Below are 24893 nucleotides of genomic sequence, written 5' to 3'. Positions count from 1 at the left end.
TGCTACATTCCAAAACACATACTTCCCTGAGTACACTAACTTTTACAGGCTCTTACTTGTGCAGTGCAGAAATTTCGACTGTGTGGTGTTGTTTCCAATCGCACACTGCAGTTCTGCACTGTCCAGATATGACCTCAGCATGTGAATACATCACTCACCAACATATCTGCAGCTTTAATTATTTCACTCAGAAATTAACGTGTTTTTGTGACCTGTGTTTAACACGCTCAATAAACACACCGATTCTTCTGTCCAGCAGCAGCAGTGAAAAAGAAACACTATTGTTTGGTGTTCAGGAACAGCTGCAGCTTCTTCAGACGCCTTAATTTGAAAACACCGGTGGCTCCGCCCTGCCCCGCCCTCTGTGTAGCCAAGATGGCGACCGCTTAGGGTGGAAAGTGTCCAGTGTTTCAATATTATTTTTTTCTTGCAATATCACCAGAACAGATTAATGGCGCATTCATGTGGGAATGTTTCAAAATCAGAGTGGGACTATACAGCTTTGGCCAAAAGTTTTGAAAATGACTCAAGTATTGGTTTTCACAAAGTTCGCTGCTTCACTGTTTTTAGATATTTTTGTCCGATGTTACTGAAGTATAATTACAAGAATTTCATAAGTGTCAAAGGCTTTTATTGACAATGACATTACGTTTATGCAAAGAGTCAATATTTGCAGGGTTGACCCTTCTTTTTCAAGACCTCTGCAATTCACCCTGGCATGCTGTCAATCAACTTCTGGGCCACATCCTGACTGATGGCATCCCATTCTTGCATAATAAATGCTTGGAGTTTGTCAGAAATTGTGGGTTTTTGTTTGTCCACCCGCCTTTTCTTCTCCGGACAAGCTTTTTTCCAGATGCCCCAAACAATCGGAAAGGGGTTTCATCAGAGAAAATGACTTTACCCCAGTCCTCAGCAGTCCAATCCCTGTACCTTTTGCAGAATATCAGTCTGTCCCTGATGTTTTTCCTGGAGAGAAGTGGCTTCTTTGCTGCCCTTCTTGACAACATGCCCCGATCTCGCAAATGAATCAACTTTAGGAGACGGTCCTGGCGCATGCTGGACTTTCTTGGGCGCCCTGAAGCCTTCTTCACAACAATCGAACCTCTCTCCTTGAAGTTCTTGATTATTTAGGTGCAATCTTACCACCAGCGATATCGTTACCTGTGAAGCCCTTTTTGTGCAAAGCAATGATGACTGCACATGTTTCCTTGCAGGTAACCATGGTTAACAGAGGAAGAACAATGATTTCAAGCACCACCCTTCTTTTAAAGCTTCCAGTCTGTTATTCTAACTCAATCAGCATGACAGAGTGATCTCCAGCCTCGTCCTCGTCAACACTCTCACCTGTGTTAACGAGAGAATCACTGACATGATGTCAGCTGGTCCTTTTGTGGCAGGGCTGAAATGCTGTGGAAATGTTTTTTGGGGGATTAAGTTCATTTTCATGGCAAAGAGGGACTTTGCAATTAATTGCAATTCATCTGATCACTCTTCATAACATTCTGGAGTATATGCAAATTGCCATCATAAAAACTGAGGCAGCAGACTTTGTGAAAATTAATATTTGTGTCATTTTTAAAACTTTTGGCCAGTGATGTACACCTGAAGACCTGTTGAACTAGGAATATCCTACTAGGAGAGGTTATTGGGAGCTCTGAGAAGAAGTAGGTATGACGTTTAAATGCAGGTCGGCACAAAGTACAACCAATAAAGAGAATAGTGTGAAGATAAATTTTACAAACATTACCAACCTCAGGCCCAAAATAACTTTTTAAATAGCAATATAAAATCATTGAAAATATGTATTAGTATATATGAACACACCAACTTGCACAGAGTCTCAAGTAAATATATAATAGTATTTGTGAGACTGCTGCTGAAGTGCAGAGATCGATGCAGACGGTTTTACAGCCATCGGCCCTCTCTTTATTATCATTACTTGCTGCAGAATAAGTAATGGCAAGAAAAATGTAAATAACAGGGTACTTAATATATTTTTTGGGCTCTGCTCACAAGCTCAAAGAGCCGGCAAATACATTACAAATGTTCCCAAACAACAGCGCTTTTTCATATTTCATCATAAGCAAATATTTCTTTCAGATTGCTGCCCGTCAGGAGGCGTTTTAGCAGCACACTCAAGCTGATGCTGCAAATTACATGTGACAGAAGCAATTTTGGGATATTTTCTCACACACAAACTGCAGTAAGTGTTATGAATTAGATTAAGCCGGGGAATATTGAAAGTCTGATACTTCCTCTGCCAACTCAGCAGCTTTAATTGATAATGCAATTGAGTTCTTCCTCTCCTTCCCCTTCCTTTCAGGGAAAGTATGCCGATTATTGTTTTTTTCTTAAACAGCTGCACTGAAAAAGTACATGTGAGGAAAGTGGTGGCGCGCATGACAGCAAAACTCATGAAAAGTTGCACACCACACTTGTCATGCACTATCCTCTATCTGTATTCATGTGAGTATCTCCTACCTCTCTCAGGCAGCCCATGAAATTGTTGCTAACTGGAGATCCGGGCAGGTCCGCAGTGCTGGGGCTCCCACCCACGTAGAAGAAATCATCAGAGCCCAGCATGGTGTAGTCTTCCTGGGTGTAGCCGGTGGTGGTGAGGATTCCATCTACGGAGATTGTCACCTGTTGAGGGGGTAACACATAGCCAAAGCCAAGCCATTACACTCTGGGATTCGATCGCGTGCTGTGTATAAAACACACCTTCTTCCTTGGTCTGCATTCGAAATGAACTGCTCTTCACTGCAGGTTTGTTTCTCATTTGACCTTTTTTTACAGAATCTTTTGGTACCTTGAAGCAATTGTTTTGGATCAGACAGCGTTTGGACTTTGTTAATGGATTTTTTGCCATAGGATTCACAGGACAGGTAAAGAAAATATGGCAGAGGCATATTTTCTTTATCTTTGATGGGGGTAAGAGAATGGATCCTAGGTTTGGTTCTGAAACTTCAGGTTGGGGGAGGGTTAGTACAATGTTCAAACCAAGGACAAATTGATTCCACTTGTCTTAGGTTTCGGGGTTTATCCGTAACTGCAGACACACACATTTACAGTACACGTAAGTGAACGCACACAAGCACACTGACGCACACGCACACACACACACACACACACCTCTTCGCTCGTACCCGCTCGCACATTCTCAACCTCTCTTGCAGACATCTACATCTATATATCCACGCACATGCAAAACAAAGGGAGGCTTTTCACATCACATCAATGTGCAAACCAAGGTCATCACTGTTAGAAGGCAAATTAACACACTTAATTGGACATGTAAGGGAGTAAGTGGATCAATGGTGTCATACAAAGCTAGAGCAAGTCACACCGGGTGCAGAGGCTCATGCACAGTCAAGACCGGAGCCCGTATTCAAATCCACTCTCAGAATAGCTGATGCTGATCTCTGATCCGGTTTAGCTCAGGTGTCATGGTCAGTGTTTCCCCTACCATTGTCACATTGTCTTTCCGCCTGAAAGAAACCAAATACAAACGTACTCATAGAACAGCAGTTACATCCAGTAACTACTATTCATTTACTTAATTCCTGTGCAACCGTTTCATTTCAGCACAGTGTGCGAGTCGCTCATGCATTTTTTTTCTGTCACTGAAAGTCGCGCTAATTTGTCTTTTCTCTGCTCTGCTGACTGTGTGTTTCATGAGGGGCGGGGCTAAGCCTCGCTCCCGCAGACACACACACGGCAGAGCAGAGCGATGGACGCAGGTGAACGTTGTTCGACACTCGTTAGGTGACAAAAAGCGCAGTAAAAGCCTAAAATTAAGCTGTCAATGGACAAACTTTGACCTCAAACTGCTGAAAAGCAATATCAGCATTTTTATTTTTTTTTATCAGCTGCAATCCCGACGTGCCGCATAACGACACCGCGACCTCCGGCCCACCGAGGCTGTCTGGCTCGGGGAAACACTGATGGTTACATTGTCAATGTCAGTGAACCACACCAATAATCCTCGATCAGTATGCTTATTCTTGGAAACGTTATGCATATGGGCCCCGGGGGGGAGGGGGGGTAAAGGTGATCAGCTTTAGCCAAAAACACGCAAACACCACTTTCACCAGCATGCTACAAAAACACACACAGGGAGGGCAAAGTGAGTGAAACGGTGGAAGGTGGAAGGTGAGTGAATGAATTAGAGTGTTAGTGGTTATTGTGGATGATGGGGTGGAGGTTATATGAGACTTGGAGGTGATAGGTCGATGGGGTGTGGGCATGCCATGCGCCATAGTGAGTAGGAAACAACTGTCAGAGCTCCCGCAATGAAGGTTAAGGGTTGCCATTTTTTGGTAGATCCTCTTTTAGGGCTCGATGTCGAGGTCACCATCTTTGGAATTGTGGCAAGCTTCTGTCAGTTCTGGACGACAGTCCTCACAAAAAATGGGGACTTTTTGTGTGAAAAAAATAAAATAAAAAGTAAGTTGCCCTGACTAAGGCAAAGAAGTAAAATTATTATAATCTTTTTTTTCTTTTTTTTTTTTACTGGTTGGAAATCTGCGATAATGTGGAGGAAAGAAAGAGAAAAAAGTAAAAGCCAAAGTGAAAAAAAAAAAAACAGGATGGGGGATCGTGGGGTAAAGAAGGAGGTTGTTGGCAGGTTAGGGAGGAAATTGAGAAGAAGCGAAGAAAGAATTGCCTGGTAATACAAACCCATCTCCTCATTTTTTGATAAGAGTGTCTAGGATGGAACTCAAAGAGAACGAATAAAAGAAGAGAGGGGGAGGGGACACACGGCAAACCCAAAAAAAAGACAATAAGAATGATATCTACCAGACAATGTAGTTTGTTTACCATAGCGTGTCCAATGCCTGATTGCTTTCCAGAAAAAGGGGAAGAAAGGAAATCAAAAGAATAGTGAACAAAAAAGGTTGTTAATAAGGATGGACAGAAAACAAAAACCCAAAGCAACGATGAAGAATTAGGATGTTAGTTAGTACATTAGTTGGTTAGAAATTGGTTAGTAGTAAAAAATGACTTTAATCATGGATGAGTTAGTGTTGCGGCGAATAAACACTACAGGATTTGTCAGCGGTATTAAAGGGCCATCCTAGCCAAATTTTCTACCTCAGAGTCCTGCAAGAAAAACAAAAACAAAGATGAGTCCTTCAAGTAGAGAAACGTTCCGATAAAAATTTGTGTAGGATGGCTTCAAATCCAACAAAAACTTGTAGTGTTTTTTTTTCACCTTTAGTCTAACAAAGTGTGCCTTTCAAAGAGGAAAGAAAATGATAGTGAAAGAAAGACAGATCTGTAGAAAGAGAGAGGAAAGCAGGCGAGCAGACCTCTGGCTCTTAGCCTAGAACCCCTCCTTATACTCCGTGTTATCCTGCTGGCATTTCCCGCTACAACTCTTTACTAACCTGTGGGACAAAAGCTTCCTGTTTCGCTTGTTGTGCCGCTCTGAGAGCAACACTAAATGCTGCCAGACAAACTAAAGGTCGACCGAGACAATAAACAACTCTGCAGCTACCGCTACCTCCGTCCCTCCGTCTCTCTCTAGACAGCAATGAACTCCACTCAGCAGCAATACAAGCTAATTCTAAATTACATTAAGAAAATGGTAAACAATATCTGCCGAGTAGCAAATTGTGCTTCGTGCCGAACAAATGCCCCTTTGATGGAAATGTATCTCTCTCTTTAAAAGGCATCCCGATCATCTGAGCTATAAATAGTGCGTTAATGGACGGCTCAAAGGCAAAACACTCGCCGGCTGGCTTTAAAGCGAAAGTCTATATTCTACACCAACAGTTTCTAAACAGCAAGGAGATAGCGACAGCGCCTGATAGAAGTGTCAACTTAGGGGAGTGTGAAGCACAATAGAATTATCAGATAACTTTAATTTGAGGGCACAGGAAGCTCAAGTTCAATATGCCAATAAACAGGAGGGAGGAAAACACCTGCTGTAGCACAACAGCACTCTGAATCAGTCGCATGCTGCACAACTGCTCTGCCCTGATCTTTAGCGATTCATTAATAGGGACGAAATCAGACAATGAAATGAACTTGAAAAGAGTTCATGTCGCTGTAAAGACAACCAAAACTAGAATGACATCTGTCTCAGTAATATTTCTGATCTGTAGCGATGGAATGACAACCAAGGTGACATTCTTAAAGCCAGCTACCTTTCAAAGAAGCTCATGGAAGCAGCTTTTCAAAAGCAAAACAAAACAACAAAACTGGTCTCCAAACTGCGTCTGTCACTGTTACCCACGATTACCTGTCTCAGGTTGCGCGTCACTTTGATGTCGTGCCAGGCATTGTCATTGAATTTTCCATTGACTGGCTCCACGATGGCCTCGAAAGCCCCGGAGCCCAGATTGATGACGAGGGACACGGCGCCGTCTTTCAGCGCCAGGTTGACGTAGTCGGCGGATTTCCCCGTGTGGAGCAGGAGGCCGTTGCGCTGCCAGGTCTTGAAGGACAGCGTGATCTCGTCGCTGCTGCTCTGGATGGGGTTCTGCGACAGGTCGTAGCAGAAGTACTCCGAGCCGCGGAAGGTGGCTACGTTCTCCTCCCTCGCTGAAATGACAAAAGCAAAGACGAAATGTTACTTTAATAGTCATTATGCCCTTTATATTTCTGCAGTAGCACCTTAGCTTGCTGCTGCAGAGTTATGCTGAGTCATTATGTTTCTTTAAACGGGTTTGTTTTTTTTCCCCCACATTCATCCTCATTCTTATTGCGAAATCTTCTAAATATGAAACAAGCATCCGTGTTGGTCCCCGCATCAATCATAGAGCAGCCTCAGTAAATATGAGATCTGGTGTCTGCTGCAGACAATGAACACACACACACTACACTGCTCACCATAATTACAGCTACGATAATCCCATCATTCAGTTGAGATCATAAAGTCCTGTCTATACGACCGTGGGTTTAGGTTTCGCGTGCAGCCTGGAGACAGACAGACTACTTATGATGGAACACTATTCCCTGCTAATGGTGCGCATAAATCAAACATAAGTCTGATTTTACAGTTTTATATCACCCCGCTGTTGCAAAGTGACTTCCTGAGCCCATTTTTTTTTTTATTTTTTTTTTTTACATCGACATGGAGAGTAAGGTGAGACAGCTCGAGACAGTAGGTGAGGGGGGGCTCGAGGATGGATGGAGCGCAAAGGAGAACAAAAATAAAAATTGCTGGGGTGACGGAAAGTGAAGACTCTAACTGACACTTTCTTTGCTGTCTCTTACATCGTGGTCAGTTTGAGTCAAGGTCAAACTGGCTATCAGTGATGTGTTAAATTGGACGTGGCACCTCCAATTCAAGGGTTGGAGTAGATGACAGTGTTGAAGGCCTCACCTTTCAGGCATGTCAACCTTTAGAAAAAGACCAACATGCCAAACCTACGCCGTAACTAACTACGTTATTATCCGCCAACAAAAACATTTTCAACGTGTCATTTCATTTCCTCTGTTTTTTTTTTTCTTCTTTTGTGTACTCAGAGGAGACGAGCGGAATAAGAAAAAAAAGCACAACCCAGACGAAGAGAGACGAGAAAGAGCTGCAAAAGCTTCGGTTTGTTGTTTTGGATCAGGCAATATGTAAACATGAGGGAGCAGCGTTGTGGAGCTGCAAGGAAAAAACACAAGAGTGAGAATATTGAGAGGAACAAATGGAAAGTGGAGTGAGGCTGCGGGATGATGGGGTGCTGATTCCGGTCGAGGGTAAAAAAAAAAAAAAAAAAGAATTTCCCCCTCGGCGTGGAGCTCGTGTCTTTGCGCAACGCAGAGACAAGAGGAAATAGTATGGGAGGCAACAAAGGCCCTGTGAAAGCCCTCATCCATGTGCCGGAGGAATAAATAGAAACCCATTATTACCACTGAGACGGAGCAGAGTCGAGAGGCAGGAGGATATACAATGCAGGATAAAAAAGAAAAATGAAAAAAATACCCTTCATCTCTACTGATTTCATGCATCTAATTTTAGAGATTGTACTGGAATGACAGCATGGAGCAGCTGCTGACTGTATATTCATTTAATGGTGTTCTTCACAATAGTGTTGGACATCAAAAGCAAAATGATAGTGTTGTAATTACTGAAGAAAAACAGCAACTGGCATGTCAGTTTCAAAACTCTCTCAGATGATTAATAAAATATTGATTTCTATGTCAACACTGTGGTTACCATGACGACAATGACTTGGATCTTTATAGGGTCTTTGCTCCAGTTGGAGTTCCAGCCTAAAACCAGAGAGACTCAGCGGAATAGATTACAGTATACCACAGATACCAGTGGGCCCTCTGTCACCAGGCCCCTTCAGTATGCCTGATGGCACACTGACAGACTATGAATAAATATGACAAGAAGGTTGCTGGATGGATTCTGGCTCATACATTGCTACTTCTTTTACGTTTCCCGAGCTTTGATCCTTGAGGTTGTTTAAATGTGCGTTTGGAGCAAAAACAATATTTATGGTGATAAACTCGACTCCAGACACCTGATCTCGTCCCCTCTCACCTGACTTGAGGTAGAAAGGTTATTGTCATGGCAACGCCCCTCTCCTATCCAGCAGGCTGCTCTAATTAGGTTGTCTATCTGAGGATTGCTGCTCAAATTGTGCAACAGAACTTCTACAGTTTCCTGGTCATTATAATATTTGCAAAGCAAGAATTAAACAGAGGTTTTCACAACACAGTAGTTTACAGGTGTTTTATTTTGAGCATATCTCTGAGGATGGACACTTTGGTCCAGACTGAAATAACTCAAAAACCAGGGAAAAGATTGTCATTGATGAATCCCAGATGATGAATCCTACTGACTTTGGTGTGTCAAGCCCAACTTTTCCTCTACAGCCCCTCCAGCAGGTTAACATGTGATTTTAACTCAAATTTCTTTTCACCATTAACAACTGTATTGCAATTCAATTTGCTACCGTTAACTTTTCCTCCAGCTCTGTCATGATGTCAGCATTTAAATTTGCCCAAAACTTTGTTTCACACCAATAAACTTATGACAATCCCGTCAACCTCAGACTAGACAAATAAAATGGTGAACATCTTAAACGTGACACCTGCCAAACGTCAGCATGTCAGCATCTGTCAATGTCAGCATGTTAGCATGCCAACACAGGCATTTTGCTTAAAGTAAAGTGTCACAATGAGTAAGCTAAGCCTTTGCACAGAATAAGTGTTTGGTTCGATCTGTAAAAATAAGTAAGTGTCAAGTCTGCATCTTGTACAAGCTAAAAAAAAAAGAAGACAATTAAGATCAATAAATCGTTATGTTCTATGTTGAATTCATCATAACCTGTAATGTCCAAATGATGCCTCATCATTATTGTATATTTTGCCACTAAATACTGAGGAAAAGGTTACCATCATGTGATATGTTTGCGTCACCATAAGTGTAATAATTATAATGATGTAATAACAAAAGTTCCTGTGGAGCCTTAAAAACCATCAATAAAACATTGCTGTTGTGAATAATAGAGAGCGAAAATTGATACAATGTAATATTTGTGCACTTCAGCAATACTAAAACTGTGGTGAGCGTATACGGATCCATAAAAACCGGGGGAAATGTATTGCCTGTTGAGACATGTTCTGCACAGATCTGTGGCTTTTATATCGATCATATCGCGGGGTCATTCTCCCTCATTTTCGCAATAGTCATCAATATTCCATTTGTGCGCAGCCCGGCTCATGCACTGGCGGCCGGGGGTTCGATTTCAAAATCCACTGCAAGCAATTAGCTCCTTCATTACCATCTCCCATCCTCTTCCGCTCCCCCTCACCACGCACGCACGCACACGCACACGCACACACACACACACACACACACACACACACACACTGGCAGAGCTCTCTCTCAGGTCGGGGCCTTTGAGCGAGGGAGAACTGTCACCTCACGGGTCCACAGCCTTTAGCGTCCACTGCAAGATTTCCCACTCCCCCTTATCACTGTGGGAGGAAAAACTCCCACTACATGCAACGTCAGATGATTTTAATGACAGGATCAGAGACTTAAAGCCTTGTGATCATCGTGGCAAAATTCCGACGGGAGCCGGGGACGCTGCAGCTGCACGGCTGCCAAGTACACAAGCCTCACTGCGCACGCAAGGCCAGTCGGGCCACTGGCACTGAAGTGCCGGTCCCAAGGAGACTTCTCTGGCGAAGTGAACTCAATCCGCGATGACATCGAACACAACAGATGCGTGTTTGCGCCGTATTTGCAGACGGACAAGCCTCTTTGTCCCGAGACCTAAACATAGAAAGCTAACTTCTGCTTTTAGCCGCCGCTGTTTGTGAGACACCCTCGGGGACAGAGGTCGTTCAAAGGTCACAGCGTCACGCCACCCGGTGCATTTTGAAAATGGCTGAAAATCCACAGCTCTTCGCGCCCCTTCACCTCTCTCCCTCTCTGTCCAGAGTCGAGAGCCTTCTCCTCCTCCCTCCCTCGACAATAACAGTTAGAGCCGCACGGGTAGCGTGACGTAGCCGAGAAGGAGCAATGCGCTTTGCTGCTTCTCGCTGCGCTGCTGATGCTAACTGTGCAACTGCGCGGCTTTAAGTTCAATGGTGAGCCATCACGTGTCAAATGAATTTGGAGCATCACGGGTGATGACTCTCTTCAAAGGCAGGCGGCACTGTCAGACAGGCTTATGTCGGAGGGAGATTTGATAGAGTGTGTTGCGTGGTAATATTTCGCTGGCCAATTACTGCAAATGCTACTGTACGCAATAATCAAATTCAATCAGGATACGGACGTGAGCGGTGAAAAACAACAACAAAAAAAGAAACTGTGTGTGGCAGGATCTCTCTGGCTTTTCCTTTTCCAGTCAGAAACTAGTACGCCGAATGGGTCCTGGTCACGACAGCTCTAAAGATGTCACACGACATATCTAAGAGGTTAAAGTGAATTGTCACCCTGACACTTCTTCTCATCCCGTATTTCATGTAACCTTGTGAAGCCGTGGCGGGACGACCTGTCTGAGGCTGCCTTTGATGTCTGCAAGCACAGACTGAGTGTAGGGAAGAGAGAGGAAGGGGAGAGACAAAGAGAGAGATAAACATAAACAGAAGTGACACTGAGGAAGCAAAAGAGTCGAGGACAAAAGGAAGCGAAGAGACAGAAGCAGCAGAGAGGGAGAGGAGGAGGAGGACCAAGGGAGAAAAGAGACTGGGGGGGTGGAGGGGATGGGGGTGGAGGAGGGGTCGGAGGGGAGAACAGCACAGAGAGTTTGGGAGACGGAGAGAGTCGGAGCGGGAGAGCGAGAGTGGCAGATGGAGGAGAGGAGAGACGGAGGCGCTTCCAATGGCTCTCCAGAGAAACCAAGTGACACTGTGTGTTAAGAGGGCCGGTGAAGAGCCGTCCCTTTGGCTTGTGATTCCTTATTACTGCACCTGATAACAATCCCACCCCCGAAGAATCCCCGTCTCTCCATCTCTCCTTCTCTCCGTTGTCTCCTTCTCCCCCCCCCCCCCCCCCACCTCGCTCAAAACACAAGTACCACCACAAATCCAACACTTTCTCATGGGATGTTTTAACACTTAGAGGATCCTGTAAAAAAAAAAAAAAAAAAAATCCCACGGTGGAGCAATTTGTTTTGGAATTACCATCTAAGAATTGTGATTTCAAAGATTTTTGAAATGGTCCTGCTGAAAAAAAAAACAACAAAAAAAAAACATCGCACTTAAGAGTTCAGAAACCACCATAACCTAGAGAGTAGGACACGCACATTTTACTGCAATATTTACAAAGGACATAAATAAAGTAAACCCTTCTCAACTTCAGATAGTTCAGGCGATAGAAAGTGCTACAGGGAGAAATGAGGCAGACGAAGAAGAATGCAGCGTCTTGACTGCGACAAAGTATGACTCATTATGGTCGACAGGCTAGAACCATACACAACACAACATTGTGATTGTCCTCAATGGACTGCTGGTTTTATTAATGGACTTGCACAGAGCGGGTCAGCGGGTGGATTTTGGTGTCTCTGTCTTCCTATTGGTCGGTGACGTGGAGAGGTTAAACCCTGTGAATCTGTTGTGTGAGTAGAGGGTCGAGAAAGTCCAACACTTTGGGACTTCTCATTATCCTTTGAGGGAAAATTCCACAAATATATCCTTCGCCTTAATCCTTACTTTACCTCGGGGCCACCGATGTTGTCGGCATGATGATGCAATTTCCATTCGCAAGACACTTTCTTGATTATTACGAAAATAATCATTACATTGGAATAGCTGTTGAGTACCATGCTTCACAAAAGTTGAACCCCAATAACACAACTGACAACCTGACATTTCAGACTGTGACCATCGAACACAACATATATAAAGTGTGCCGTTTTTAACGGGTCCTGGTTGGCTTTTGGTCACCTTTTGGTTTGAACCACTTTAAGGCCACAACATAGAGACTTTCGCACCCTTTTTAATGCGTTCAAATAGTGTTTTAAAGAAAACATGCCATTAGAAAGTTAAAGCTGAACTAATGAATATTTGTACATGGAACATACCTCTATGTTGCTGTCATACCAAACTGTGGTGTTGTACTACCTTGCTAAAAGGCCGAAGAAGTGCACTCCAACTTAAATGTATTTATCCTTTCATATTATTATATATTTCAGTAAAAAAAATTGCATGTGCTCAGACATGAAGGGTGATGTCACGTCAAGAATACTACAAACATTAGCTCGACAGATTCAGACTCCTTAGTTTTCAATTTAGGAAACAGTATGAGCGAAATTTTGAAAGGACTACAAGGTCCAACAAACACTGGACCTGACAGGTTGGATGAACCTTTCAATGTAGACGAGGAGTCGCTGAGCAGTTCTACCAAGAAATGTAAATATATTCTTTGATAACCAAACAGTAGCCTTCTGTTTTTGCTCTCTAGTCTTTCTCAGGTTATTGTACAGCTACAACTTTACTCTGATTTGAACTCTGCAGTTCCCACTGTAGCATCTTTCAGCTCATTGTCTGGGTTTCGCTGCCCACAACCTTACTGTTCTGGTTCACTCCCTGTGCACTCATCATCCTCGTCTGTAGCAGCAGGCAGAAGTTTTCAACAAAATAATCTCTGATATTGTTTCTGTACACTATCTGCCCAGCACCCACAGAGGGGCTGACACAACATCTTGGCAATTAGGTGTTGAACACAGTGCAGCATTCGAAGCTAAAGGGACAGATATTTATTTTCTGAAAGTTTTCTCAGGCGTTGGTAAAGGCAAAAAGAGATAAAAGAAGAGTGAATAATGGACTTACAGAACATTCACAGAGTGCCCACACATACTCTGCTAATGGTGTTCCATGTCTGCTTGATGTATAATTAGGGACCTGTGTCTTATAACCACTTCATAGGCTGTGGAGCACTCTACTGCTCTCCATTGCTTTCCAATGTATTCCAAATGAAGTGTTAAATTCTTTAAAAGATGGAGTATGATGTGATATCAGGTGTCTGCGTGTCATATTTTGTCTTCCATGATTAAGGTGGTATTCTGTATGTCTGCTCGGATAATAACATGTGACTCCTCAGATACAGCCAACCTAGAAATGGTATGAAGCTGCAGTATCCATTAGCAACAGAAGAATGTCAAACATGTCAGTGGAAACAGAACACCTTGAGAAAATGATCTAATACTATTTGAAAAACTTTGGACAGGCAAATGTCATTTTCTAATTTATCGGCATTACTGTGGACATGACCGGTGGCTTCCTTCGGGCTACTGGCTGCGACAAGCTAGTCACTGTCACCTTCAGTGTGTTTTTCAGCTTGTGTGTGTGTGTGTGTGTGTGTGTGTGTGTGTGTGCTCCTTATTGGCTGCTGATGGTGGAGCCTCCACCATGCGGAGTGAGCGATGAGGTTCAGAGTGACAGCAAAGGGGGGGATGGTGTGAATAGCGGGAGTGAACGATGGAGGGATGGAGGGTATCTGAAGAATGGGGGCAAGCGCCTGAGGTCCAATCCCATCAACCGAGGCAATTGTGCGGAGCGAATGCCGGAGTGAGGAGGTGGGGGGTTCAGGATGAGAGAGAGGCAGCGGTGTGGCGACGGCATTCCTCGGACTAAAACTGTACAATTAAGAGGCGGAGTGATGTTTGGAAACAGCCATCCTCTTGAAGGTAATATGAAAATCATTTGAAGATGGTGTTAACTGGTGGACAACGTGAAGTAATCTTGAGGTTCGATGACAGTAGCTTGGGGCTGGGCAGCGGATTTCACATCTACATAGTTTATGTCACCGAAAAAAATCGCTTTGGTACAATCAACTGTCGAAAAATGTCTTGTCATTCAATACCAAATTACCAACAAACAAACAAAGCAGCAACCACCCGTGACGTCACCCAGTGGTGCGTGAACTGCCGTTTTAAAGTCTTGAGTTCAGCAGTTTGGCCACCCTAACCCTCTAAAATGTATGACAGCTAAACATACGTACTGAAATGTTTGATGTAATTTTCTTAAAAAGTATTTTATAGTACTGGTATGGAAAAAAGTATTGTTGAGGAACTGGTATCAAAGTCAAGGTATCGGTAGTAGCACAAACATTGTTTGAACCGAATCTATTGTAGCTTAACATTCATCAGGATTTATAAAATGTAAAGAAACATGACTGTTTAATAATGGAATTAGTTCTGTGGAAATGTACATCATCAATGACAACTTCTTTCAGTTCTCTAAGTAAAAATACATGTATTACCTGCATGTAAATGTCTTGCTTAGAGTGAAGTTATGTTAAATCCCTCAGTAAACATCTGCTGTGTGATCAATAAGGTATTGTGCTAATTTATTGTTAGCTGCCACTGTTGTTGTTTTGCTTTGTTTTGTTTTTCTTCTAATTTCATCCTCTTTTTTCAAGGTACTTCATCCTGAGAAAACTAGAAAATGCAGACTTTAACCTTCTCCAATATACTCATATACATATATATGAGAACTTTACACACAAATTTGCAAATTGTGCAAACTGGAGCAAAACTATCAGTCAGCTACATTTATTGTGTGAGCATCACCAGCTGTTTATCGAGAGGTAAAAGGCAGAATAAATCCACGCTTAATGGTAAACAGAGATCTGAGGCATGTCCATGTATGAAACACATTCAAACTACAAACACTGGTCAGCTTAAGGAAACATCCTGACACAGCTCCAGATTTCATATTTTGATGACATAACTGGTTCGTCAGTCGTCTGGGTTTTATTATTTAGCTAACACTGTCATATACTAATTAAATCCCTGCTTGGATCATTGAGTGGTTTCCTTTTTTAAATGGCTGTAACTGCGGATTACAATATTATGGAGTCATCCACAGTCTGTATTATTTCCTCCAACAATCAAACGATCTTTGACAGTGTGTCTCCTGAATGCCGACTATTGCATCAGGCTGACAGCTGCCATCCTGAGCCAAAATGGAAAGTGACGGCGGTGAGCATTGCATTGGTTTCATATTCTCCAGCACAGTGCCTTGATAGACTTGCATCACTCTGCATCTGCGTGGGTTTGTGAGTTATTTGTTTTCATTGTCTACCTGACACATTATAGGTTTTACCATAAAATTTGCTTTTCTGTTTGTGATTCAAATAATTGAATTATTTAATGCTACAGATAATGGATGTACTTGTATATTGCATTGGACCTGATTTGTGAGCATTTACAGACTAATAAACAAACTTGTCAATAATTTGAATGGTTTGTATGCACTGTGCATATGTGCAGATATCAGCCAGCACCTTTGAGCATGTGTATATACATGGTGAATTGTATATGAGCAGGGGCTTGCTCCACGGAGCAGGTTTACTGGCAGGCGAGGCCTTCCCTGGAGCCTGTCAATCATCCAGAGTGGCGTTGCCTTATTGGCTATTATCTCTCCTGTCAGAAGGCTGGCCGTGCCTCCACCTCACCACATCAGTCTCTGTCAGTTCACATGCTGCCTGTGGATAGAGCCACGGAGCATGAAACTGCATGCTACTGTTATCATTACTTTTAGTGACACGTGCTGTTTCAGCACCGGGGACTCCATCAACAAATATTACCTCTTATTTTAGGTCTATTGCTATTACAAACTATTTCATTTAAGAGGGCCAGTTATGTTGAAGGATATTCCAACTTATTTCTATCACCTACTTCACTGCTGAGTTTGACATTCAGTATGCTCTCACATGCAGGAGGCATCACACTGAAGTGGCACATACTACTCTATATTTAAATGTCTGCAACTGACTAACTAACTAATTTCATGAATTTGTTGGTCTGTTTACCGCTTATGTTGATACAGTTTCTAAATTTAAAATGGCACCTGGGAAATATGAGAACCAACATAAACTTCACAGCAGTTCCTACTTACTGAACATCCCAAATGTATTTAAGTCTACATGTGCAGTAGAAATAAAAAGACGCAGTAAAAGCTGCTTAAAGGAACAGATTTCAAAAAGAAACAGCTATGATGACAGCTACATTTGAAACCACAAAACAATTAATAGTTGGGTGCTTCAGCCAGCTGTCTCCAGAAGATATGTTTGTTATTTTTATTAAATCACATTTTTACCACCACATTTTATTTAAAATAATGCAATGCCATTCCAGCAGGAATCACACACTAATGAAAGTGGAAGTGAGCCGATGTCCCTCTCCGGCACTTGGAAACAGATTAGCACACATTCCGAGTCGAAGCTGTGGCCATCTAATATTTATTATCTCTATAACTTACTCTCCAGTGTACTGTCGGAACATTTAGCTGCATGCAGGGAGCTGAGGGGTTAAAAGGGGAACAGCGGTGCCATAAACGGGACAATGAAATAAACATGACTCACCGTGAAAGAGCCCTCAAAGCCAATAGAATTGAGATGGCGGGGGAAGAGCGGGGTGCCAAAGGCGGTTAATGACAAGCATCCCCTCTCAGGCTTGGACCGTGACCTCGTCTCAATAGCCAATCACCTCAGGTGGCATTTAAGCAAGTAGGTGAGCAGCAGTTATGGCCACATTATGGTCACTCAGAAATCAGTTTACGTGGGCTAAACGATGACTAAGACGAAACAATATTGCTTCTCATTTACAAGAGTGCAGTATTTAGGAGCTGAGTACAATAATTATTTCTTGGATAGCAGAGGAGAGTTAGGGATAAAGCTGCAGAGGACTCGGAGAAACATATTCAATACCGAGCTTAACAAAATTAAGAAGAAGGGAGGAAAAAAACACTTCTGTAGCTTTAAATCCAGCTAGAACCAGTTGTAGCCTGTAGCCAAAACAATATGTGACTCTCACTGTGCGTGTGCGTGTGTGTGTGTGTGTGTAAGCATTTGCAACGATGTGCTTCTTCCAGAGATAAGAGTAACGATGGATTACTCTCACCTTCCTCGAGTTTCCTCCTTTTAACCTTTAACTGCAGGGCTGATTGTGAACTTTACACATGCAAGTAAATAAGGTGCAATACTGCGACCGTAAAGTGGATGAGTGCTGTATACAGGCAGGTGAATAAAGATGATAGACACAGAGACACACACCTAAACATCGATAGGCGAACAGTGATCTTGGCACATGCTGGCGACACTAATCGCATCCTTCATCACGTGGAAGAAACCCTGACGCTCGATGCCTGAACACCTCCGTGTCCACCTTTCTCCTTTTCTCTGTCCTCTTCCTTCTTCCCCTACGCCATTTATATGCTCTTGAAAAGTGTGCTTGAGGGGATGGGGAAAGGATTTAACCCTCCCGCTGTCCTCAGGTCAAAACGACCCGCAGCTGTGTTCAACCAAGTTCTATTTTATTTTCATATTTTTTGGGATCATTGGTGACAAGGAGGCTGTGAGGGTTTCTTTAAAGAATGATGACCAATGATCCCAAAAAAATATAAAAATATAGAAATAAAATAGAACTTGGTTGAACACAGCTGCGGGTCATTTTGACCCGAGGACAACAGGAGGGTTAAGCCTCATCCTTGCTTCCCAAGCTTGGCTTGGCTGAGCCAAACTAAGCAGTTTCTTTCCACAGCTGTCTCAAACTAGCAGAGAGGATCCACAAACTCTTCGAGGAGAAACACGAACCGACTGACACGTCCGAAGTCCCGTGGAGTCATCTGGACCAGAAGCTTCCCTTTATGTCTAACGTTTATAACAGATATTGTGCAGTTTTGTGTTTTACGATTTTGCATGTGTATGCTGAGATCAAGCATGTACACGTTTAAAATAAGGCAACGTGCGTGGGTGTTTTATGAAAAACAAATGCCAGCTGTCTTTCCCAATCCTGTTTGGCTGCAATCAAATCAACTGATCCTGACATGCGGAGGTAAACACAGAATCACTGTCATTGAGAAAAAATGTTATTTACTATTTGTGGAGCAAGGTCTGCCCACACTTACAAAAACTATGCTAATCCAAGCTTGTTAGAGCAGCACCGCTGAATGTTTGGCCATCTGGTGAAGGGAAATGTTTAAGCTTTTCCTCGTAATGCAGCTGCAACAACAAGCATGTCGTGTACGCACAAAATTTAGGATGGTGCCGAGGGTAACGGTCACAACTCTCTGAGCATCATGGATGTAGTGCTGCCGGAGCGCTACGCCATTTTTCCTTCTCCCAATGAGGAAATAAAATGGTCACAGTTTTCTTAATCTGGTTGGAATTCATTTACACTTTTTAAGTGCTTAAAGAACCATGGACATGCAACAGAGCCAATAAAAACAAATGGAAGGGTTGAATTGACACATTAACATTTAAGGTGTATGGACCCTTGTTTTGATCCCCTACTATTTGCCCTGATTAGGTGTCAATCCAACTCAACACTTCCTGGTTCCATTTCAAATTAAAAGCTTTTGTTGTGAAACATTTGCAGGACTGTGTTGTGACTAAAATCGCAGAATCACACTTTAGATGCGTAATCTACAACAACCGTTGAAAATAGCAGAATTACATTGTTGACTTTATGTAAGTAAAGTGATGAAAATATACATTATTGACTATTGTCCATTGTCAACGGTCGTTACACAACCTTAGAAATGAGCCACAACTTAATGACCTGTATATGCGTGTCACAAATGCTTCACAACGCCATCTTCAGCAAGAGTTAGGTTCGTGTGCATCACATTAAAAATGTAAATTAAAAATTGAAAAATGTAATAGATCCAACTAAGGATCCCTGCACATGTCACATGAAGCCTGACACACACAGAGATACTCTCTGCCAGCTGCTGTCTATCCTGGAAGTCAATAACATTATCCCCTCTCCATCTCTGCGACGGTTATTAGTCTGGAGAGCCGAACGGCTCTCTTCAATGACACTCGAGAGATGAAGGGATAAATCAGCACACTGAAAGGATGAGTGTGCATGGAGGAACGAGAGAGAATCCGAATGAGAATAAGAATCACAGAGAGGACGAGAGAGAAAAACTCTCAGGCACAGACTCAGATGGAGAGACGGCTAAGTCAAGGTGGCATGACTTCGGTTTTTTGTAAAGTACGGAAGATGGGAAGACATCTTTCTGAACGCAAGGACTGATGTTCAGCCTCAAAAAAGTACCTCCTGTCTGAGAGCCAAACCCTTGAGTCTCTCTGCCTCCCTTCTCTTCCCCTCTGTCACACTCACTCTCCATCTTCTTCCCCTTTCTGCTTTATCAAATAGAAAAAAAAGGTGCTTTATTTGGCTTGTAACTCTAAAAGCATCCCCTTTGTCTCTGTCTACACCCTCGCCCACCCCACCTCCGACTCCCCTCTCCATTTCACCCTGCTTTCTCTCCCATGGGACCCTTCAAAACACAAGGAGAGAGGAACAAACGCCAGAGGGCTCACTGCTAGTTGGATAACACACAAGTGAACACCTCATGGTCTTCAGTGCCCTATTTCCATTAAGGACATTACATCAAACAACTTTAGGCTGGTTGCAGAAATTGGAGAAAGAACTGAGTAATTGCATTGCTTTGTGTTCTGCACTGCCTGCAAAAAGAAAGAAAAAAAACTTTTAAAAAGAAATATGTCTTTAAATTTCCATAATGTAAATGATATTTTAAAGCTCCTTGAATCGCTAGATCAAAACTGTTTTAGGTTTTAAGAGTCATGGTGGGGTTTTTTTGGACCAGAACTTTGACTAACAAGCCTAAATAAAGTATTTTACAGTTGAACTGAAAATAAAATAATTTTTTTGCTAAGTCAGAATATAGAATACAGTATGCTTGGTGTTTGCTGTCAATTGTGTCCTAATTTGGTCAAAATAGCAGGAAGTCCTTAAAATGAACCAACAAGCTAGGTAATTTGTCCTCTGGTCTTCTGATCCGATGCCCCTTTTTGGCAGGATGACTTCGTTTGTCTGCAGCATCTAAACTGTATAAATTAGTTACAAAAATAAATCAGTTTAATGATGGGACAAAGCTATGGCTAAGGTTAGGTGTACACATAAAAACAATGTGATTAGGGTTAAGGAGAGATGATGGTTTTGGTTTAACAGGTACTTGATTAAGGTTAGAGATCCATTATGGTTCCGATTAAAGTGACTACTTTGGAACCTTCATCATCATGGTTTCAATAATAACCATGTGCTTCAGGTGAGGAAACAATTGTGGTTATGATTTCAAAAAGACACCACTGATTCATGTTTGTAACAGCCAATAAAAGGCAACTCATGTTACATGATGTTTGGTTGACCCATCCATCCACCTCCACCTCCTTCCAATGCAGACTTCCTTGCTCTATAATAATATCACCTTTGTTCCTGTGATGACTCCTAGAGGCCTTTTTTTTATTATTGAATGTAAACATTTTGCAGCACTTAAACAAAATAACTAATTCTGTTTGTTTTTCTGAGGAGAACTTTCTCTAAAACACCTGAAAGAAACAGTTTAGTTTTTGCTGATGATACAATAGAGCTCCCACACTTTAGTGCTCCTCAACGGTGTGAATTATTGGTGCCAGGACAGATACAGAAATGTTGCCACTCCGAAAGGAAGCACGAACAATTTGTTTCAACTTTGTGTGCCGAGTGTGTCCAAAAACAAGTGACCAAAGAAAATCACATAGCTAACCTGAGGAGCTCTCAGACAAAGCAGTTGTTTTTACTAATATAGCTTCATATGCTAAACTTGTTAAATTTGGTGAGCATCTCTGTTATTTAAGGTGTTTCATTTTTCATTTAAATAAGAAGACATGCAAAATATAATCCAGTAGTTCTGGTTCTTATTGCAGCAAAAACTTAGCAGGTGTCTGAACCAGAGAATATGAGAAAAATGTAGAAATAGACAGTTTAACAGGCAGAGAAGTAGTAAAGCATATATCTTCCTTTAAAAAGAAAGAAACAATATAAAAGGCTAAAAATAAAGTGTTATTAATGTTAAATAAATGTTACTTGGGGACCAAATCAATAATTTTCAGTTTATTGCGTGGTGGAAATCATTTTTAAATGTCCACTTTGTGTGTAGATTTTGTGCACAAGCGTATTTACGAGTAAATTAATAATTAATGAGGTAAATGTGACAATTAGTCGTGATATTGATTTAAGACCATATTGCCCATCCCTATTGTATTATACTGCAAGGTGAAACAGTCAGTTGTTACCCGGAGGGTTTAATATTGGAGTTTTCACAAATGTGTCTACAAATGGTTTTATCCTCTTTGAGAAATGAAAAAAGATGCAGCGCTGCATTTTCTACTTCCTCACGGAAGAGTGAAAAAGAGTTGTACTCTACTACGGGGAAACAGCCCAGGGAACATTCAACGTCTTTATGCTTGTCTCATTCTGCTCAAAGCACGCAGGAACAAGCAGACATCACTGAGAACGAAAAAGTAAAAGTCATGCAACAGTCGTGCACTTTATGTGTGTGTGTGTGTGTGTGTGTGTGTGTGTGTGTGTGTGTGTGTGTGTGTGTGTGTGTGTGTGTGTGTGTGCGTGTGCGAAACGATCTAAGTAAATGCCAATTCGTGTGGGACAGCTGGCTGTATGGTAGAGTGGTCAGCTCCACCCTGCAGGCTATCACTCCAAATGTCTATTTCTGGACTTTGCACGTGTGTGTCGCTGCATATGTGTCTGACCAGTTCGAGCTGGTGAGGAGCTGTTGCGCTCCACCAGAGGCTGCTCCAGATGGACGTGTGTGTGTGTGTGTGTGTGTGTGTGTGTGTGTGTGTGTGTGTGTGTGTGTGTGTGGCGTGTGCATGTGTGTGTGTGTGTGTGCGTGCGTGCGTGTGTGTGTGTGTGTGTGGAGAGTGGGGCGGGGGTGTCCAGGTGGCTGGAAAGCAAGGGTGTGTGCGTGTTGGTATTGAGGAGGTTAACAATGAAGCGCAAAGTTTACAGTTGAGTGAGAGTATGAGATCGTTTTAGTGTCACATCCACTGTGAGCGTCGCTGTATCTTTTCTGACCGCCTCCCCTCACTTCACAGATTTTTAATTGACTTTGGTGCCACAAAGGCCATGTGGTGGGAGAAGGCTGAGTAAACACAAACACAAACACACACACACACACACACACACACACACACACACACACACACACACACAGGTCCATACTTCCATTCATTATTTGGGTGAGTGGATAACGATGGAGATGATGATGATGATGATGATGATGATGACGGTTTATTTAAGTGTCTGAGTGGAGTTATGTGAGAGAGTCATTGTAGTGGAGCTCATTTACACCCAGAACACTGGCCAAGGAGGACAAAATATAACACAAAAAAAGGAGGAACAAAGAGACAGTACTATAAAGGGCTCTTCCCTAAATCTCAGCGGGGCCATCTCGTGTATTCCAATGAGTTCATGAAATTGCCATTAGATGAAGAGTGAGATTACTGACGCGTGTTTATTGCACATTTGTATTTCTGTGCGTTCTTTGGTATTTTGTCAAACACTTTGTCCACCGTGTGCTACAACTGAAACATTAATGAGCAGTGGTGAGATGAGAGAAGGAAAAATGTGTTGAATTGCCACGACGACCACAGTTGATTTGTAATTATTCATGGTGACACATTTAATCTGATGTGGTTGAGGAATCAGGAGGCTGCAGCTCCTCCATGGAAGCTACCCAAAATGGGCTAGCTAACTCTCCTTCAGCTTTAATTTCCCCATGAACTGCCTTGAGATAAACAATCTGCAAAGTCATGAGAGCTGAATTATTGCACGTCAAATCTTGTATCCATGACGGGATCAAATCCAATCGAGAGGATAGCATATAGTCGCTAAATTGGGACGTGACAGAAACAAGCAGCGTGGTTTCAGACAGCGTGCTTTCAACCATCTCAGGAGGTTTGGAAACTAAAAGACCAAATACGTCATTCATGCACATCCAAAAAAACACATAAACTGCAGATAGACACTCTCACAAACCACAACAAGATGACCTCACCAGCACAGAGAGTAACCCGGTAGATAGCAGCAGTCCATTAAGTAAAAACTCCAGAGGTTGACTTCTATTTTTGCACCTCGCCAAGGAGGACGTGGAGGGCAGAATGCAACATATAAATGCTCAAAAACTTATTAGACCGTAAATTTAGACCCGTAATTCATAAAAGATGACCTCAAAGCCGGCGAACGTCTGAGCATAACGAATGAGGAATACCGCGGTCGGAGGCTTTGGAAGAAATCTCATTGCAAGCCGCGTGTATGTGTGTGTGTTTGTGAGCGCGTGTGCATATGAGTGGAGCTCTTTTATAGAACTTTCAGTTTCAATTTATGATCCATTAACTTGTAATAAGTGCCATACGTTCCCTCTTGCCCTGAGAAGCAACAGCGAGGGGAGTGAGGAGAAGAAGGGAAAGGTCATTTAGAAGTCGGCCACACAGCCACACAATGCAACGATTAGTGCGGTTCCGCTCTATGATGTGGCATTTATTGGACGCCCACATATGGACAAGTAGGTTCATCCAGCAGTCACATCATGTTGGATTCACGGTCAACACTCCCCTCTGGAATTGTGAAGCTATGATGTTTCTATGGAATAAACGAACATTTTCCATCTGTCCGAGAAGAGGGGACGTTTTGGGCCCAAGGCACTGTTCAGCCAATCACAAGCGGCAACCAGCAGTGATGTCACTTGTCGGTTTGTGAACGGCCGTCATAAAGTTTGGAGCCAGTAGTGACCATATTTGGATATGTAGGATCAGACTCAATCTGATTGGAAATGCGGCGATACTATGTCCCGCCCACTGATAGCCGTAACCTGACTGCACCACAGGCCTGTCAATCAAACAGACCCACCCCCCCAAAAACACGTCCTTTTGAAGCTTATTTTAAAATTAATGACAGGAATATTTTTAGACGGACCACCAGAAAACTAATAAGAAGGAGTGACTAGTATTTGCCTGAGTCTTTTTGGAGCCAACCTCTAGTGGCACTCGGTGGTATTGCAGCTTAAGGCACTTCTGCATTTTTTTAGACCCCGAAGCTAAGTCCACTTGTATATACAGTCTATAGCCAATCAGAATGAGGCTTTTCAAACCTGCGGATCATTTTTCACAAAATGGCCAGAGTTATAACCATCTTGCCATCCTTCAAATCTTCAATGACGCACAGAGTAACTTGTTAGTAACTCTAAAAATCAGAGACAGTCACTCCCGCTGTGTCCCAGCAGCTCACCTCCTCTCCACTCATCAATGAGGCTAATTGAGAAACTGTCCTCTTGGACAGGCCTTGCTCCCCCCCCCCCCCAACTCCCTACCTCCCACCTCACCATACAGCCACCATCCAGGCTGCCTGTCAAGCAGCCTTTTTGCTCTCAGCGCTGCGCCTGTCGAGGCAAAAGGTTTAAAGAAACCCACCTGATCCTCTGCTTTAAAGTTTCTTTTATATGGGGCACAGGCAGAGAGCAGGGAGCTGTTTGGAAATTCTTTTGTAGTATTTCTTTTTCAGGATGATTCTGATGCAAACGGACCAGGGTTGTTTCCGAGCTGCCTGGCCAACTGCAACCAAGACTCTGCATTGGTGCAATGCAAAAAAGGAGAGAAGGAGAATTGACTAAGA

At 42.8% G+C, this 24893-nt stretch overlaps 1 protein-coding gene across 2 annotated transcripts in view; it reads right to left on the bottom strand.

The window, feature by feature from the left end:
* LOC138203620 (neurexin-3b-like) overlaps positions 1-24893 on the bottom strand; it is a 306123-nt gene that overhangs the window by 223191 nt on the left and 58039 nt on the right. The window contains exons 5-7 of one of the 2 annotated variants that reach the window (XM_069158621.1): positions 6251-6552; positions 4825-4848; positions 2485-2646 (exon numbers count right to left, since the gene is read on the bottom strand). In XM_069158621.1, coding sequence (XP_069014722.1) covers positions 2485-2646; positions 4825-4848; positions 6251-6552 — 488 coding nt within the window. The remainder of the gene's footprint in view (positions 1-2484; positions 2647-4824; positions 4849-6250; positions 6553-24893) is intronic. The other variant, XM_069158622.1, reaches the window with a different exon arrangement.

The sequence above is a fragment of the Embiotoca jacksoni genome, unplaced genomic scaffold, assembly GCF_022577435.1.
Source record: "Embiotoca jacksoni isolate LCO1_2020_lvr unplaced genomic scaffold, fEmbJac1.0.p SCAF_23, whole genome shotgun sequence".
NCBI classification, from domain to species: Eukaryota; Metazoa; Chordata; class Actinopteri; family Embiotocidae; genus Embiotoca; species Embiotoca jacksoni.
This window is presented reverse-complemented; position numbering and strand designations above follow the sequence as displayed.